The sequence below is a fragment of the Spinacia oleracea genome, chromosome 6, assembly GCF_020520425.1.
Source record: "Spinacia oleracea cultivar Varoflay chromosome 6, BTI_SOV_V1, whole genome shotgun sequence".
NCBI lineage: Eukaryota > Viridiplantae > Streptophyta > Magnoliopsida > Caryophyllales > Amaranthaceae > Spinacia > Spinacia oleracea.
Genome location: NC_079492.1, coordinates 119,030,579 through 119,050,060, shown reverse-complemented (window position 1 = coordinate 119,050,060; position 19,482 = coordinate 119,030,579). Strand labels below are relative to the sequence as shown.

Genomic DNA, 19,482 nt, shown 5'->3' with positions numbered 1-19,482 from the left:
CCGAGAGGAAATTGTAAAACAAGCTGCAACTACAGATTCTGTGCAATGCTAAGTCTGTGAAATTGTGATTGAACTATCTGTGCAATGCTAAGTCTGTGTACTATTAGTTTGCAGGTGTAGCATGCGTGTGTTTAGGTCCTGCAACTACAGATCCAGCACATCAAGTACAAGGACAATAAGAAATCCAAATGACCACTGTTTGACATTATGTTAAAGGCTTCACAGTAGCTGTCAAAATTGCACAACCAAACATCTTACCTGTAAAATCATAATGAATCAGAATGCAGAGGGCTGAATCCCACAACCAAACATCACACCGATTACAAAATGCAGAAATATTCAAGGGAAGAAAAGCTCACAACTAAAATAATTTTATTCTGTAACATGTTCAGAGATACACATATGAAAAGCATACAAGGAAAGAAGAAAGAAGTTGATCAACACTGACAAGGATCCTAACAAGTTTTCATCAAGTATGAGCTTACTTTCAGTAATGTTTAAGATGCTATTTATTTAAGCACTAGACTACAAGTTCACACATTGTTATACACGGGAAAATGCCAAAAGGGACACACAGATTTAAACAGTTTTCCCTTCTCATTAAATAGCTGATTACAAGCCAATTGAAAACTGTTTCATGATAAAGTTACAGGAAAGATAAGTTCTTAAAGCCACAGAGTAACACGTAAATGCTAACAAGCTCACATACCACCTATAAATAAGTGTAAATATAGGGTTTTAATGCGAAACAAGAACAAAGCCAAAACTCATCAAACTCAGAAGTCAGAAATAAGAAGAAGAATAAAACCGCAAGGGAACTAACCAACTAATGACATCAAAACAAGTCCCTAGCTCTAGTTTAACATTCGGAAGAATGCCCATATATCATCCGACTTCACTAGCAAAACCACACTTCCCTAATGTATATCATACAAGACTGATTCAAAACAGACTAATTAACTATGGACAAAATTTCCTAATGTCAATCATATGGCGATAGCAAGTTAGAGGCAATTTAGTTAGGCTTGCATATTATCGTGAGAAAGAGTTGGAGAAATGTCATTATTTGTGAATGTTTCGAATCCAGGGACCTGCTGCAGAGGATCCAAATAACGGTCTAGCCAAGCAACATATAACAACATGCAAAAAGAGTTCAAATGATAAGAAATTAGAATAATTACCCTACTGTGTGACATGGACAAGACTTCTTGTGCTAAACGTAGAGATTCTGTTGAAGCAGTTCCTGTACGAACTTGACCTACAAGTTGAGCAAATTGTCCAATAAGAGTTCTAAGCAGAAAACTATTCTCTTTAACTTGGGCTTGCAGCTTTCCATTTTCCTTCTCAAGTGTTTCATTTTTCTTGCTCAGAGTTGACACGTCTTCTTTCACACTTTCCATCACCACGTTCCTCTCTCGAACTTTCCCATACCCTTGCTTCCTTAGCATACCATGCACCCCGTAAACGTCGCTCTTTCGAACTCCAAGTCCGTACCCTATAGGGCGTACGGGAATCTTTCCACCATGCATAGTGTCCTCAAAAGCTGCATTTTCAAGTTCTTGTTCTGGCTTGGTAGGGTCTACAGTCTTCAACATTTCAATCTTAGCCTGTGCATCATCCTACACAACAATTTAGGATAATAATATGAATTTCATAAACAAATTAAGAAGCAATCCCATACTGGTTTATCAAATTAAGTAGCTTAATAAATGTATTAAATTTGAACTCATACCACAAAATCTTCAGTGGATGTGCCTGGAAGAAAGGTCCCGTCCTTGCCGGAATGAGACTTTATCCAAAGGGCTAATAAGCTCATTTTTTTTCCATGCTCGTCTTCCTATATATGAATAGTAATGTCAGAAGTATTAAAGAAAATCTGAACCAGCGTTAATAAAATAAAAGAAGTAATGATTCATACATAATCAGCTTGTTGATTCGCATAGCTGTTACAACCAGATCTATGAAATTGATTTTGAGCGGCCCGTGCAGCCTTTCCATATTCTGAAAGTTTCTGCACTCATATTCAAAGAGATATATTAAGAAATAGTTAAGTCTTTTTGGTAAATAAATTGACGAAGATGAAAAAAAAAAAATCAGTTGGCATTATCTTTAAACTTACAGTAGTTTCTACAAAAATATCGTGTGCATCAAGGGTAGGGCAAGTAATTGCCTAGTAATAGTCACAATAGATGGCGCATGGAAGAAGATTAATAAGAAATCAAGTATTGAAGCGGCAATAGGCTTGAATATAGTTGCTGATGGGAGAGTAGTTGAAGAAGGAGCTGCTCGAGTTTTTAGCAATGTTGCAAGGAATCATAGAAGCTAAGCGAAGAGGCTTCATGGATGTGACTATGTGTACTGATAGTATTAATCTGGTTACAGAACTACGCAAATATCCTAATTGCTCCTTTGAAGTAGCTTCTATATGTAGTGACATATTTAAGACAGCAAGTTGTATGAATAATGTTGTGATAGTCAGGTGTGATAGAAATAGGATAGCTAGAGCTCATGATCTGGCCTCTGGGGCTAGAAGGAATTGGCTGTAATATTTTTACTCTATTTCGAAATCTGATTCGAAAAGAAACAATGAACATGTTAAACAAACTTATAGTTTAAGCCCAACTAAGCAACTTTCCAGATTATTCAAAGAGAATCCTAAGCTAGATGAACCGTGCAATCCTAATCTTGAGGCCGATCCATATCTTTGTTATGTGCTGATATGTTTTATAAATTCCGGAAACAGGTTTCACTCAGCTTAATAAAGAAAATAAATCAACTGAAGTTATATGCTCTGTAGTTCTTACTTCTTAGTATGCTAGCCCCCCTTTTAAGATTGGTAAGTATGACTTTTTTGACAAAAGATCTTTGTGTAAACTGATGAATTGCTGGGGAAAAATCGTTACTGAAGAGGAATTAGTAGATCCTTTTTCAGGCATGCCAGTATTTTAAGCTTCTGACATGCATGGAGCTATCCCATTCCCCTACATCAGAGGTTACTTTATGAACTTCTGATTCATAATGTCTGCATTGCATTAACTTTTCTCCCATTTTTTGTTTTTTATTTTTTATACTGAAACAGGAAAGACTTACCGTGCATGAGTGTCAAATGTTGGTATCTCTACCAGCTTAAATTTCAGAATCCAGAATCACAATCTAATTCTTGTTGAGACTGAAACAGAAACAACAACACAGAGCTAATCATACGAGTGTCGATTACTACCCTCCAAGCTCCTACAAACCAGAACTACAATAAAACCAAACTAACTCAAACCCGTTTCCAAATGTCTGTGCAGCCGTTCTGTGCAGTCTGTGCAGATCAGTTCTGTGTAGTATGTTCTGTGAAGTCATGGCTTCTTAGTGCTTCCTCTAATTGCATTTATGTTCTTAGATCTTACTACGGTGTGTGATATACGTTATCTAATTGGTATTGATTTTTCAGATTAAGTATCAGATATAAGATTTCATTTATTAATTGAATCTTGAAAATTTGAGTTAACTGTGATTGAGCTTGAACTAAACACTTATACTTGGGAACTACTACACTGTCATTTGTGAAAGAAAAAAAAACATTACTCAAAGTTCAATGAAGAACATGGTACTTACTTGCCCTTCATCCGAAGCCCAATACTTAACCAACATTCTCCATTGAGCACTGCTAATTCCATGTCATGGCACAACATCGCACATCTGAGCGAGTGTTTTCTCATCTGGTTTGTAGTAAGTCTTCTTAAGAGAGTGTTTATACTGCGTCCAACTTTTATTGGCCCGCTTTAGGATTTGTTTGTTATATTCCGGATGATCAGGAATAACAAAGCGATCCTTCAGGAAAAGCATTTACTAACATCAGGAAAACAAGACATGCTTTGAAGACAAAAAGGATTTCATATAAATCATATTTACTAAAATCAGATTGCTTTGTTCCTAGTTCATTGTATATTATTTATAAAACTGACTGAAGCGAAAAGAATAAAACATACTAAGTACTATGCACTCGTGAGGCAAAATAAAATAAACTTCTAGAAACGGGAATAAAGACTTGAACTTACTTTTATCTGTTCTATCATCTTAGCTTTTACATCTGCATCGATATCAGGCCACTCCCCTTCTCTAAGTGGACAGTATTCCTCTACCTTTGCAATACTACCGATGAATCTGACCAACATTTGGCCACCTTTCCTAAGCGGTTGGTAAAGATCATTGAATTCAACATAGTATTTGACGCCGTTGTTACTCCAGACGTCGATTGTTTGAATAGAACCACTCACCAGTTTAACATTACGCATTACGCTTCGCATCTGCATAAAAAAAGAATAAGTGAACATATATACATTATACATAAGATTACGAGAACAAGAAGACGTATATATTCAGCAACTCTACAATTTGGACAGAAGGGGAAAACAGAACAGATATAGAACAGAACATAACATAAGATTGCTTTATGCAATAGCTTTCTAGTTGATTTATATTGGCCGGCAACTTTTTACAACTGAACAATCCTATATGCACTAACTTACCAATGGTCAAAACCTCCTCCTTGTCATCAAAATCTATATCTACAGGCCAATCCGGATATGACTTCACCCTTAGGGACTTCGATTTTGTTGAGTTCTCTTTTGGTTTTTCATTATTGTTTTGTTGTTGATTGTTCTGAGAAGCTCTTGAGGATGGTTTAATATGAGTAGAAGGTGGGATAATAGGTGGCATATTGGGTGGCATATTAGGTGAGATATGACTAACAGGCGAGATATGAGGTGGGACATGACCAGAGGAAGTAGAAGGGTGTTTTTGTGATTTTGATGTATTAGAAGGTGGAATACTAGTCGGAACTTCAGGTGAGATTGTGGATGAAAGCTTAGGTAGGAATTTATCTTTAGTTGCTTCCATAAGTGAACTTGATGGTAAGGAAGTAGGTGGCCTTTTCCATATAGCTCCAAGTATGTCTTCGGTTTGCAATGCACTTTTTGAAGTACTCGAACATGGAGGTGCAACCACTGATGTAAGTGTACCTTGTGGAGAAAATGGTCCAAATTTGACAGTAGTAGTAATAGAAGAAACTTGAGATAATTGTGGTTCAGTAGCATGTTTTTTGGTGGGTTGTGATGCCTCTTCACTCAAAGATGAGGTATGTGCGGTATCTGGACCATGTGTACCATCTGTTTTAGCAGCAGATCTAACCCTCTTGCGATAAGTCATCTCGTACTATATAGCACTGCAAGACAAGTCACATAAAAAATGTAATCTGTATTATTCTAATATATAAATATTATATGACTGCAAAAGAGGTGAATGAATTACAGAATAAATTTAAAATATAATGTAATCAATATACTGCAAAAGAGCTGACTGAATTACAGATTAAATATTATGTAATCAGAGTTCAGATTCTACATTAGCAGCAAGACTCAATCAGAGTTCAGATTCTAGATTAGCAGCAAGACACAACCGCAAAAAGAAAGGCACGCAACACAAGAATGCACACAGCATAGACGAAAACCACACTCCCTGTAACCTGACTGCAACACCTGGACTTCCTGCAGAGAAGACTGCACACAACAGGAGCACAAAACACAATCTTTAATATCTGTCCATATTTCTTGTCTTATTAACACAACCAGTCTTTCAAGAGTTGGATTTAAATATCCATTTTAAACTTCTGCCAAGTATTAGCAATACGAACCTCTCTTGAATAAAATTTCATATAATAGATTAAACGCAATCTTCAAGCTTTGTCTTTCTTGTCCTATTAACACAACTACAGTCTATCAAGAAGAGTTGGATTTAAATCTCCTGTTTAAGAATTTTCTGGCATCCAATACATATACAAATATGCAACAAACTAATCTGCACAGAACAGACTGCACACACTGCACAGAACAGACTGCACACACTGCACAGAACAGACTGCACACACTGCACAACTAAACTGCACAGAACTGCACAGAACAGACTGCACACACTGCACAGAACAGACTGCACACACTGCACATAACTGCACAGAACAGACTGCACACACTACAACAAACTAATCTGCACAGAACTGCACAGAACAGACTGCACACACTGCACAACTAAACTGCACAGAACTGCACAGAACAGACTGTACACACTGCAACAAACTAATCTGCACATAACAAACTAATTCGTACTTATTTCTTTTGTTTTTCAAGTACTTTTTCAAGTGTGACAAGATCATGCATTACAAAAGTGTGACAAGATCATGCATTACAAAAGTGCAGCAAGTGAGGAATTCATACTTATTTCTTTTCTTTTTCAAGTGTGACAAGATCATGCAGCAAGTACACGATTGGAACAAGTCTCAACTTCAAAATTTTGAAAGGTACAAAAAGATCAGTTGAATTGTACTTTAAATTTAAAATCATTATTCTGGTAATTCCTAGCATAGTCTCAACTCCATCAATTCCAACTCGCCTGACAGAAAATTAGAGTAACACAACTGAACTATATATAACTGATTATAACTTAGTAATTCCACCATCCTTAACAATTACAAATCAACAACTATGAAACTTAGCTAAAAAGGCTAGAAATCATTCAAAATCATTATATTCTAATACGCATAAACTTTGATAAAGAATTCAATAAAAACAAAACACTTTTATCCTAGAAGCTACTCATCATCATCATCGTCGTCGGGTATATCAAACAAGTCCCTAGGCTTAGTCTTAATAACATGAAACCATCCTTTTTGTATCTCATCCTCAATGTAAAAAACTTGTTTCGCTTGAGAAGAGAAAATAAATGGATCATCTTTCAAATTTTGACCAGTGTGCATCAACTTCGAGAAATTAACACGAACTCTGCCACTCGGGTATGTTTTGAAACCCCTTTGTACATCAACCCAATCACATCGGAACATTAGAACCTTGAAAGAACCATAATAATCAAATTCTAATATTTCTTTAAGCTTTCCATAATACTCTTGGCCGTCAGCTTCTACCATAATTCCAGAATTTTGAGTCTTTCGAGATCGCTCACGATCCACCGTGTCAAATTTATAGCCATTGATAATAATGCTTTTCATCCTTTTCCCGCGATTGCTTAAACCACGTGCCAAGGCTTTTCTCAATTTTCCTTCTTTCGTGCTATCATTTAGGTTATTGGCCTATAATTCCAAAAAACTAAGTTAAACTCAGATTGATGTATAAAATAAAGAAGGAAACTCCAGATTTTGAAGCATATAACCTGGTTATGCAACCAATCGGGAAATTCATAGATGGTCCACTGATTTTCTTGACCTCCTCCGACTTGATTCTCTTGTCGTTTTGTTGTATGAAGGCACTTAAGAGATTGAGAAAATTGAGTTATTAACATTGTAAGTATTAATACTCTCAAGAAAATAATTCATAAAGGTACTTACTCAAGCACCGGTTTCATCTCATCTGAATGAAGCAAAACATAGCGATGTGCTTGCTTTAAACTATTGTCACCAAGACGGACATTTTCTTTCATCCCAACTACACGACCACCAGAGTAGTATAAATAGTTATTGATGTTTGGAATACCATCTTCATTCCTCTTCGATCTGTTGAATATGGTCTCAACACTTTCTAGATATCTCGAACAAAATGCAATTGTCTCCCATAAAAGGTACCCTTCTGCTATGGATCCTTCTGGTTGCGCTTTATTACTTACATGAGATTTCAAAAAGGCTAAGTACCTTGAAATATAATGAAAGAGATTGTGAACGTGAAAGAATAAGACAAATATTTTTTGATGTATTCTTATTTAAAAATTATTGAAAAGATGTTGAAGTTTAAGATATTGACCTCTCAATGGGATACATCCACCTATAATGAACAGGTCCACCGAGTTTGACCTCATCCACTAAATGAATTAGTAGATGCACCATGATTGTGAAAAATGTTGGCAGAAACTCTTGCTCCATCTTACAAAGAGTCAACACAAGCCTCGACTGAATGTTATCTAATTCACTTCTTTCAATAGCAGTTGAACATATCTTCTTGAAAAAGTCCGACAATTCATCAAGCAAATCAATTACTTTTGTGGCATTTGATGCTCTTAAAGCAACAGGAAGGATATCCTGCATGAGGACATGATTGTCGTGGCTTTTCAGATTAATAAGTTTACGCTGCTTCAAATTCACACACCTTTGCAAATTAGATCCATATCCATCAAGAACTTTAAGTTTTTGTAGGACATTCAAAAATCGTTCTTTCTCTTCTTTAGACATGGTGTATGAAGCCGGAGGCAAATAGTCCTTAGCACGATTTGGATGAGATTCGGGCCAAAGATGAGATTTTATGTTCCGTTCTTTAAGGGCCAATCTAGCATTCTTATCATCTCTACTCTTCTCCATACCTAAAAGTGTTCCTAGGAAATTGTCACATACATTCTTCTCAATGTGCATAACATCTAGATTATGTCTAAGAGGATTATGTTCCCAATATTCTAATTCAAAAAGTATACTTTTCTTTTTCCACAGAACAACGTCATCTTGTTCATCATCAACATCGTCATCAATTTCATCATCTTCTTGTCTCCCTCTTTTTTTAGGAACATTTTTTGACTTTCCATAAACATACTTAACTTTTTCTTGTTGCTTCAAAACTTCTGTCCCGCTTGGGGGAACCGGAGCAAGACCATATTCCTCTTTCCCATCGAATAAGTTTGCTTGCAAATGATAAGGATGATCAATTGGTAACCATTTTCGAGCTCCAGAGTAGACAATTTTACCACCAAAACTATACGCACAACCAGAATCAACACAAGAAGGGCAAGCTTTATAACCTCTCGTACTCCAACCCGACAACATAGCATATGCCGGAAAGTCATTTACAGTGGAGAGTAAGGCTGCTCGCATTTTAAAACTTTTTCCACTATGAGCATCAAAGGCATCTACACCTTCCCACAACAATTTTAACTCATGGATTAGTGGTTGCAAATACACATCAATATCCATACCAGGACCAAACTTACCAGGAATGATCAAAGACAAAATGAATGACGTTGACTTCATACAAAGCCATGGTGGCAAATTATAAGGAATCAGGATCACTGGCCATGTACTGTAACTAATATTCATCAAACGATATGGATTAAAACCATCACTTGCTAGACCCAATCTAACACTACGAGGGTCTTTGGCGAATTCCTCATATTTTTGATCAAATTTTTTCCAAGCTTCACCATCTGCTGGGTGACTTATGATCTTTTCATCCTTGCGGTCAAAATGCCATCTCATGTCCTCTGCTGTTTTAGAAGACATGTAAAGCCTCTTTAGTCTAGGGATGAGAGGAAAATACCGCATTACTTTAGCTGGAACGCCCTTCTTACGTGTTTCTTTAACATTCTCAGTTATATCGCCCTCATTTTCTTTCACATTTTTCCACCTTGATGTGTGACAGATATGACACTCACTTTTTTCTGCAAATTCGCCCCAATATAACATGCAATCATTTGGACATGCATGGATTTTCTCGTAACCCAAACCCAAATCCTTCATTATCTTCATGCCTTCATAATACGACGAAGGAAACTCCTTAATATTAGGAAATGCGTCTAATAGAAGTTCAAGCAACTTATTAAATGATGCGGCAGACCAATGGAACATACACTTCAGGTGAAACAAGTGCAATAGAAACGGCAACTTTGAGAAAGTTGTACACCCCTCGTATAAACCCTCACCAGAAGCTTCCCTTAATCGTTTATACTTCGCTTCTTCCTCATTGGTGTTGGTTGATGGAAATTCATCATCTTCCTCACAATCAAAATTTAGCTCTTCGTACATGTTATACGAATCTTCATCTTCAAAATTTGCTTCACTTAATGATGGGTCTTGGGGTTCGTTGGTGGTTTGTGCACTATTGTCAACCCTGAAAGCTGCTCCTAGTAACCCATCAATATCATCTCGACTTACTACCTTTGCTTGATCACTAGGGATCTCTATGGTATTACTCTCTTCATCTTTACAATGGAAAACCCATTGTCTATAGTTCTTAAAAAAACCGTAAAATAAAATGTGTCCTCCTACCTCTTCTAAGGGATATGAGTTATTCAACTTGCATTTATTACATGGGCATCGAGTCATTCCCTCTAAAAGAGTCTCCTTAGCAACCTCTAAAAATTTCATGCAACCATTATAATAATCGGCATCCCCTTTTCGTAAGTCAATCCAACTAGTATCCATGTCTACAAAAAAAACATAATAAAAAAGGACCCTTGTAGGGAAAAAAAACCTTTCAACCGGATTATATTGTTGGAAGTTAGTAAGCTCGCAATAAATCCTATAAACCTTTCAACAGACTCCTATACTTTGGTTCGACTTACACCGGGGCACAAATCCAGTGATATCCAACCCAAATGGACAATTGGTTATATATAATTTGTTGCCGGGTTTTTCTCTCGGTGTAATGTTTACAAGGTTGCCAAGACTTCTCAAATTGCTAACATGTGTGTGGCTTCAATGTAATCTTACTATTGCAATACATTTTACATGAAATCATTATTTTCATTAGTTGTGTGATTTTGTTGCATAACGAATTTATGATTGAACTTAAAATTTGTAGTTTGGCTATTTGATTATCTCTCTACGTGATATGTCATGCAAAATTTAAGTATTTAACCATACCAAGTTTTTTTTTTTTTATCAAAATAATGACCAGTAGCATCTAATATGAATGTAAGTTTTTATCCTTGAGGAAATTCACAGAGATTTTTTTTGCTTAAATGGACTACTGAAAGAATATACTCCAAAATAGGTAAAAAGAAAATATTGTTACTCTATTACTATGTACTGTAAGCTAAACTTATTATAACTATTGAAAATTAAAATAAAATATATTTCTTTTGACCCAATAAGTCAAACCTCAAGAGCTCAAGATTAAGCAATATTCAACCCCTAAAACCAATGTAACCTACCCATAATACCAAAGCTTGTAATCCAACCAGAGCGATTGACATGTCTAATCCGAATTCATTCCTCACTATAACATTGGTAGATTTGGTTGAAATAGATATATCAGGGACACTTATACACTTTTTTACACAGCAGCAGCTGAGATCAATAAGAAACACAAACAGTTGCAAGTGACAGCACACCATATCTACACATACATCTGCAACAGATAACAAAAGTGATTTTCAGTACCTTGGATCAGTTGAATCGTTATTCTTTTCGAAACACACAAAGCTACTATAAAAACCTGCAAAAAGAAAATGCAAAAGATCTTACAACATTTGGTGAAAACCAAACACAGTTTCTGATTTATACAATAGACAGAGCCACAGGCACGCTCAAGAATGAAACTACAAACACCTCTAACCACCACCTCACCCCTCAGAACACATGCAAAGCTGACACAACCCTGAAATTTGATACATATATGCATAAGTACAGTGCCGAGCACCAATCCCCAGTAAATTAAAGGTACCTACATTTGTAATGAAACTTGTATCACGGCTAAGAAAAACTTTTTGCAAAAGACTATAGGAGTAGACCGAGTAGCCCAACCAGAATAAAGAGAACATCTCGTGATCTAATGACGTGTCTATGTCTACCGCAAAATATAAGTTTCAGATACATACTGAGTATTATGTTAGTATAATTCATGCAGGATGACAGCACAAGCAGATGAAGGCATCCAGATAAGCCAGAGCTAATATTTCATTCATGTAAAGTATTGTTGGTAATAAGCATGTTTTTGTTCTTCATGAGATGAACTTACAGGGGTCACATCTGTAAATTTCAGACCTCTGAATCCACACAATACACAATTCAGAATGAAAACCCAAATTGCGAAAAAAAACCATAAAAGAGCAACAATTAATAATGTTTGCAATATAATTCTCACGTTTTACCTAATTTACAGGATTCTACAATTAACATAACATCAAACTGAAAATATCAAATTGAGAATTGCAAGGATTGGATTCAATGGAGAAAAGAGAACATGTGCAATGAATACCTCGAAAATTTTGCACCAAATTGAGCCGTATACCTTCGAAGTTTCAGCACAAGAAGAAAATTCAGTCGGATTTTTCCCACTGCGACTTGTTAGGATGATGAAAGGAAGAAGAAGAAACGAAATTCAGATAAATAAGAAAAAGAACAAGAAAATAATTTGCAGAGAAATAGAAAAACGTAGACAAACCTGCAGATCGAATATCAATGGCGAAGATGAGTGAGATAATCGCATTTGCGCGTACGTTGGAGAAGTTCTTTAATTCGGGAGTTTTAGATAATTAATTAGGGTTTTTGCGATGGAACAGGCGGTTAGCTAGTACGTGGTTTTGGGCTTTTAGCGCTCAGAATAATTAATTTTTAATGGGAAGCGCTTAATTTAAATTTTCACAAAATATCAAGCGCGTAAATCTTTCTTTCAACTCAGGGTACCATGTGCAAGGCACGTGTATTGGCGACGCCATAAGGTGTCTTCCGAAGTTTAGACAACATAAGGCGTCCACAAAACGGCGTCGTTGATTTCTTCGACGCGTTTGGGCGTCGACAAAATGGTGTCGTCAGATCCTTCGACGCGTTTTGGCGTCGACAAAACACGGAAAAAAATACGCGGCCCAACGCAACCCCCTTAGCGTCGAAGCCATGGCGTCTACAAACATGATGTTTTGTAGTAGTGCCATGCAATGAAATCATCAGCTCTGCTAAGCCCTTGCTTAGCCAGGCAATTTGCAACTGTGTTTGAGGCCCTTCCCTTATGAGTGATCGCCATGTTTTTAGCCTCTGCGGAGTTACGAATGTAGTTCAGAATGAAATGAATATTCCAAGGACCTCCATCCATTGCGCAACACCATTTTACTGCGTTTGCGGAGTCAGATTCTATTATCAGTTGATGATAAGGTATGTTGCTGCAGCTTTGCGGTATCTTGACTGCTCTATGGATTGCATATACCTCAGCCAAATTTATCTCCATGGAAGGTAAGGGAGAGGAAAACATGCACATAAACTTCCCTTGTGAGAAAACCCCTCTAATGGCTGATTTCTTAAGAGAAGGATGATAGGAGGCATCTACGTTCCACTTTAAAGCGTCTCCCATCGGAGGAGACCTTACTGCTAAGGGTGAGGGAGGTGCAGGCTCAATTCCCCCCTTTGAAAGACACCATCTAAGGCAATGTGGGTTCCTTATGACGTCCTTCGAGCTGCAGTTGAAATATCAGATTTTTTGGATATCTGATTTTTTTTATTTGTAACAGTTAGGGTGAACTTCATTTTGGAGTAAGAAATACCAACTCCAAAAAAGATGGAGTAATAAATGTATTTTTGGTGTTAGTATAACTTGGACTTAGATTTAAGGAGTAATAAATGTATTTTTGGAGTTAGTATTTATTTGGACTTACATTTTTGGAGTAATAAATGTCCTTTTGGTGTTGCTATTATTTAGACCTACATTTTTGGAGTTATTATTATTTGGACTTATATTTTTGGAGTAAAAAATAACTTGTGAATTAAGTATTATTTGGACTTATATTTTTGGATTAATAAATGTATTTTTGTTAAAATTAGAGCAGATCACAATCAAAAAAAGTAAAAAAATACTTACAAAATGTAATAAAATAACTCCAAAAATATATGTTCTGTAACAAAAAGATGATAGAAATATAATTAACTAACAGGAGGGTAACAAAAAGACGGTAGCAATAATCCAGTAATATCATTTTTTTTGTTTTTTTTTTTGCTAAGCAAGTGAGAATAATAATATAGTTCAAAAACAGTCAAGTACAACCTAAGATCACTTCAAGAGAGACAAACCAACTAGGTTGGACCATCTCAACCAAGAAGCAACCAAAACAACTAGGCATACACAGATTACAAGTTCACAAACCAATTACAATCTTTCCTATTCACATACTTAGGCATAACAACCTGAATTCTACTTCTCACTGCTTGCTTCAAAGCACCTATAGTACTCTTGACAGTAGGGATACAGCAATCCCAAAAAACTGAATTCCTGCATTTCCAGATGAGATATACCACTGCTACAATAGCAGCAAGATAAACTTGCTTTCTAAACTTAGAGCTTCTGCCATGTCTGATGGATCTGTATAGAAGGTGGAGATCAGTTGCTGCAATTCTAATACCCAGCCATGTTTTCAACTCAGTCAGGCATTGCCTGCTATAAGAACACTCAAAAAACAGATGTTGATGAGTTTCATCACCTTGGCCACAAATGAGACAGCTAGAGGTAGTGCTGATGCCAATACTAGCTAACTTAGCTGTTGCAGTCTGGATTGGATTGCCAACCAAGCAATAAATCTGTGTTTGGGAGTACTGAGCCTAATCCACACAAGTTTATCCCAATGCACCTTAGGTCTATCTCCAACTAGATTTTGATACACTTGCTTCACTGAATAATGAGGCATTGCTTCCAAATCAGCTTTAGAATACACTGACTTCAATTTTTCCTTTGTATTGCAAATCTGCTTCCAATACCAACTAGCAGAGCTGCTAGGTTGGTAATCCCACCATTCCCCATTCTTTAAATACACTGAAGTGATCCATTTAATCCACACATTATCCTGCTTAGTCACCAGAGCCCAAACATATTTGCCTAAATTGGCAACATTCCACAAAAACACATCTCTGAAGCCTAATCCACCTGCTTTCTTATCACAACAGATACTATCCCAAGAGATATTGCATGGCTTATGGCTAAAAGCGTGACCACTCCAAAGGAATTCTCTGCAAATTTTAACAATACTCTGCAGCACACTCTTAGGAAGAACAAAGATCTGAGCCCAATACATGTGAAGAATAAGAAGCACAGAATTGACCAACTGCATTCTAGCTGTATAGGATAGATTTCTGGAACTCCATAGCTTAACTCTGCTGGTCATCTTGTCAACCAACACCCCACACTGAGCAGTAGAAATTCTTTTTGAACAAATGGGAACACCTAAATATTTAAAAGGCAAGCTGCTTCTAGTGAAACCAGGAGTCTCAACTACTCTTTGTACTTCACTTTCCACCATGCCATGGAAAAAGATGGAAGACTTCTGAATATTAGCTTTCAAACCAGAGGAATCAGAGAACAATTTGAAGGCTTGTAAGATAAGATAGATGAATGGAAATTCACCTTTACAGCACAAAATCAGGTCATCAGCAAAACACAAATGAGTGAGCTTTGTATCTTTACATCTTGGATGGTACTGGAACTGAGTCAAACTACTCATTTTATGCAAAATCCTTGATAGATACTCCATGCAGATAACAAAGAGTAAGGGAGAAAGAGGATCCCCTTGTCTCAAACCCCTCTGAGATTTAAAAAACCCATGCATGGATCCATTGATCATGAGTGAAAACATTGGTGTGGTGACACACTCCATTACTAAATTCACAAAATGCTCAGGGAATTCCAGTGCAACCAACATTTCTTTTAGGAAAGACCAATCCACTGTGTCATAAGCCTTTTGTGTATCCCAAGGTTAATGGAGGAAGAATATCATATTTTCATGCATGCATATATGCAAAAGAAAACAAAAGGGGAAGAGAAACCATCTACGAATGAGCCACTGCTGCCATAGTGACATAATATGGAATTACTGTTACGTCAGCGTCAAGACCAAGATCTAACATTTTGCACAGAAAATGCATCGTTCTCTTCTGAATGTCAAAAGAGTAAGTTGAATTGAAGACCCTTAAAAATAGCTTACCATTTTTGTAATCCAAAAGTACCATCCATGGAACATTGTTAGATGTCTAAAATATTTCTACCAAATTGTATAAACATTGTGGATTCTCTTGCTCCATCACCTCCCAGGATATGTAGGAATTGAAATCCCATAAGGAGCAGAAACCGTCCTCGGGGGCCCAAATAAAAATTACATCCATTGATATCTGTACACAATGCAACTCACCATTAGATTCTCCAAGACAGATCTTAGAGAAACTAGGAATTGGGAGATTAATCAAGAAAGAGAGCTCATTTGCAATATCGAACATGACAAGTGTACGACATTCTGTCAGCCAGTATAAGACACCCTTAACCAAAACATTTTGGTTAGTGCACAAAGAATACTTACAATGACACACTTACTTTGATTTAACCCACAACCTTTTCTCCCAATTGTATATCTCAAAGGTGAAGTAGAACTCTTCCTTACCGGGAGTATGCACATTCACTTCAAACACCCTTACTAGTTTGTAATATGTTCCCAGATTCAACATGGAAGTGGAATACGGTTCGAAGGAGTAAGAAATGTAATCTTCACTATCGATTCTATCCCATTTTACATTCATCCACTTCTTACTCACAAGATTTCATATGTAAATTAATGGGTCAGGAGAAGGGATACAACTCCTACAACAAAGTAGACCATTGCTTGATCACAAAATTATTACTTTCTCAGGAAAAAACTCGAGGACAATCCGAAATTTTTTGGTTTCATGGGCTCTAATGGGAATGTAACTATTCTTGTCACTATCAATTTCACTATCCTGATATCGAAACTGGTTTTGCCATCTTCATCTGCAAGTGCATGAAATCTGGATCTGCAATTACATGTTGCCACCCTTTTGAGACCAACTTCAGTTGGGCCAATATATTAGCAACAAATATTGTGGATTCTCTTGCTTCATCACCTCCTAGGATATGTAGGATTTGAAATCCCATAAGGAGCATAAACAGTCCTCAAGGGCCCAAATAAAAATGTCATCCATTGATATATGTACACAATGCAACTCACCATTAGATTCTCCAAGACAAATCTTAGAGAAACTAGGAATTGAGAGATTAATCAGGAAAGAGAGCTCCTTTGCAATATCGAACATGACAAGTGTACGACCGTCTGTCAGCCTGTATAAGACACCCTTAACCAAAACCTTTTGGTTAGTGCACAAAGAATATTTACAGTGACAAACTTCCTTTGATTTAAACCACAATATTTTCTCCCAATTGTATATCTCAAAGGTGAAGTAGAACTCTTCCTTACCAGGAGTATGCGCATTCACTTCAGACACCATCACTAGTTTGTAATATGTTCTCGGAATACACATGGAAGTGGAATACGGTTCGAAGGAGAAAGAAATGTAATCTTCACTGTCGATTTTATCCCATTTGACATTCATCCACTTCTTACTCACAAGATTGCATATGTAAATTAATGGGTTGGGAGAAAGGATACAACTCCTACAACAAATTAGACCATTGCTTGATAAAAAAATAGTGACCTTCTCAGGAAAAAAACTCGAGGACATCCCGATAAAATTTTCTTTCCTGCGCTCTAATGGGAATGTAACTAAGATTGTCAATATCAATTTCACAGTCCAAATTCGTTTCTTGGAAGAATTATCCTGATATCAAAACTGGTTATGCCATCTTCATCTACAAGCGCATGAAATCTGGATCTGCAATTACGTGTTGCCACCCTTTTAAGACCAACTTCAGTGGGGTCAATAAATTAGTAGGAAATCGCGACAGTGCATTGAAGGAGATATCATTATGCATTACACACGGATCAATACCCTGAAAACAAACATCTTAATATTCAGAGACAAACATACAACATTAACCTAAATTTTCATATCAACATTATTATCATATCAGAAGAATTTACAAATATTAACTCCAATTTGTTAAAAAAAACGTGCAATAATAAAAAAAAAATTAACCATCCCAGCGGTTCCTTACCAGTTTCGAATCCGGTACCGGTTACCCGTTACTTTTGCTCACCCCTAAGTGCAACCACGTCCATTTGGTTATCCCCTCTTTTAAATCCCCCCAGTTCAATGTGAAAAAAAAATTCCCATCACCTTTCTCCGTCATCTTCAACCTCCAACAACCACCTACCTTTTTCATAATATCTTCCACCCACCTACCGTTTTCATCTTCCACCCACTAGGCTCTCCGACGTCCGGTTGTTCACCAAGATACTAGTGAGCCCCAAACACCACCGAAATACTCCTCCCAACTAGTGGAAATTGAACCCCTGTTACCTATATCTGCCGCCGAAGATTCGATAAAAGTTTAAGTATTTGTTGGGGTTTCGATCCCACCACTCTTTTTTATGTTCAGAACATGGGCAACTTCCTTGTCACAAAATGTTAAACAGATTTGATTGTTCAAGTAGAAAACAAGAAACTTTGTTGACTTCGTTTCATTGTAAGAGTCACACATAGCCCTCAAGAAGACATTTGGCTTTTCTTTTGTTCTCTCTACCCACAAGAGAGGCTCGAAAACAGAATTAGAAAAAAAACTCCTTGTATTGAGAAATTCATACATTCAAATTCCTAAACCCTAAATACTTACATGGAGTTGCTTTGTAATTCTGTTTTCGAGCCTTTCTTGCGGAAAGATAGAACAAAAGAAAAATCAAATGTCTTCTTGAGGGCTATGTGTGACTCTTACAATGCAACGAAGTCAACAAAGTTTCCTGTTTTGACTTAAACAATCAAATCAGTTTAACATTCAGTGACAAGGAAGTTGCCCATGTTCTGAACATAAAAGAGACTGGTGGGATTGATTTCGGTTGATTCCTGGTTTTGATGATGACAAGCTTACCTTCTACTAATGGTTCGTTTGAAGAATGACAGGAACAGGTTAATACCTAGGAAAAACAAATGCATAACCGAAGCAAGCTAGGGAGCTATGAAGAAATCAAGTTCAAAGTGTGTGGCAAGATTAAATCAAGGATCAAGACAAGCAAATCCTATAAGTGTCGAAAGGTATAAGACCAGCGTAATTTAGTACAAGCTTAGTATGGGAACAGAGTATTTCGTAGAGTCCTAGTTATATTGTGAAACGAAATAAATCAGTTTTAATTTTACAAAAGATAAACGTCAAAAGTTTTAAACTGATTTTACAATTCTGTTTGAAGTTATACTCTTGAATTTGAGTTGACATATAACTCTCAAATACGAAAAGATTGATTTTTCCAAAACGCGTTTGAAGTAGTATTTGCGAAAATCTATCTATTAAAAAGAGTCCTAAAATGTGTTGGATTTGAATCTAGGGTAAACACTTAGATTCTTATAAATACAACCTAAGTTCTTTGCGAAACTTTTTATCAGACTTATTTACATCAACCGGAAGCTTTCAGGTATCACCCTTAAAGTCTTAATCTTTAAAGAAGTCTGTTCCTGTTCCCATATAGAGCAGTATTTGTTACTTGGTCTTATATCGTCTGTTAGTAGTTGATTAATATCTATTCGTTTAATTAAAGTGTTGAGTTATTGTATGATAAGCCTAAGTCAGGCTTACTTGAGCAAGAGAGAAGATCTCACGAGAGATCTGTGAGTAGAAGCAGTTGAGGGACTGTTTCCATAAGGGAAGGAACAAAGAGGGTTGTTCCTAGTCATCTGCAATCAGAGGCGATTGGCAGATTGTGGCCCGAGTAGATTAGGCTTGTAAAGAAACTGAGTTGTTTTGCCTAATTAGTGAATGTGTTTAAGTCCCCAAAGGGGCCGTGGTTTTTTCCTCTCTATTGGGCCTAGAGAGTTTTCCACGCTAAATCTTGCTTGCATATTTTACTGTTTCTGTTCCTAGTAGT

The 19,482-nt window shown here is 36.7% G+C and overlaps 2 protein-coding genes across 2 annotated transcripts; both read right to left on the bottom strand.

The window, feature by feature from the left end:
- Positions 1-4,090: 4,090 nt before the first annotated feature.
- Positions 4,091-5,196, bottom strand: LOC130463534 (uncharacterized). Its single transcript, XM_056832692.1, has 2 exons — positions 4,518-5,196; positions 4,091-4,295 (listed from the first exon to the last, which is right to left on the bottom strand). The coding sequence occupies exons 1-2, from the start codon at positions 5,194-5,196 to the stop codon at positions 4,276-4,278; spliced, it is 699 nt and encodes a 232-aa protein (XP_056688670.1). The 3' UTR covers positions 4,091-4,275.
- A 213-nt stretch (positions 5,197-5,409) lies between these two features.
- On the bottom strand, positions 5,410-10,171 carry LOC110792625 (uncharacterized). The gene is made up of 5 exons (XM_021997446.2): positions 7,791-10,171; positions 7,390-7,681; positions 6,636-7,126; positions 5,883-5,992; positions 5,410-5,546 (listed from the first exon to the last, which is right to left on the bottom strand). Exons 1-5 carry the CDS (start codon positions 10,169-10,171, stop codon positions 5,410-5,412), a joined length of 3,411 nt encoding a protein of 1,136 aa, XP_021853138.2.
- Positions 10,172-19,482: the final 9,311 nt, after the last annotated feature.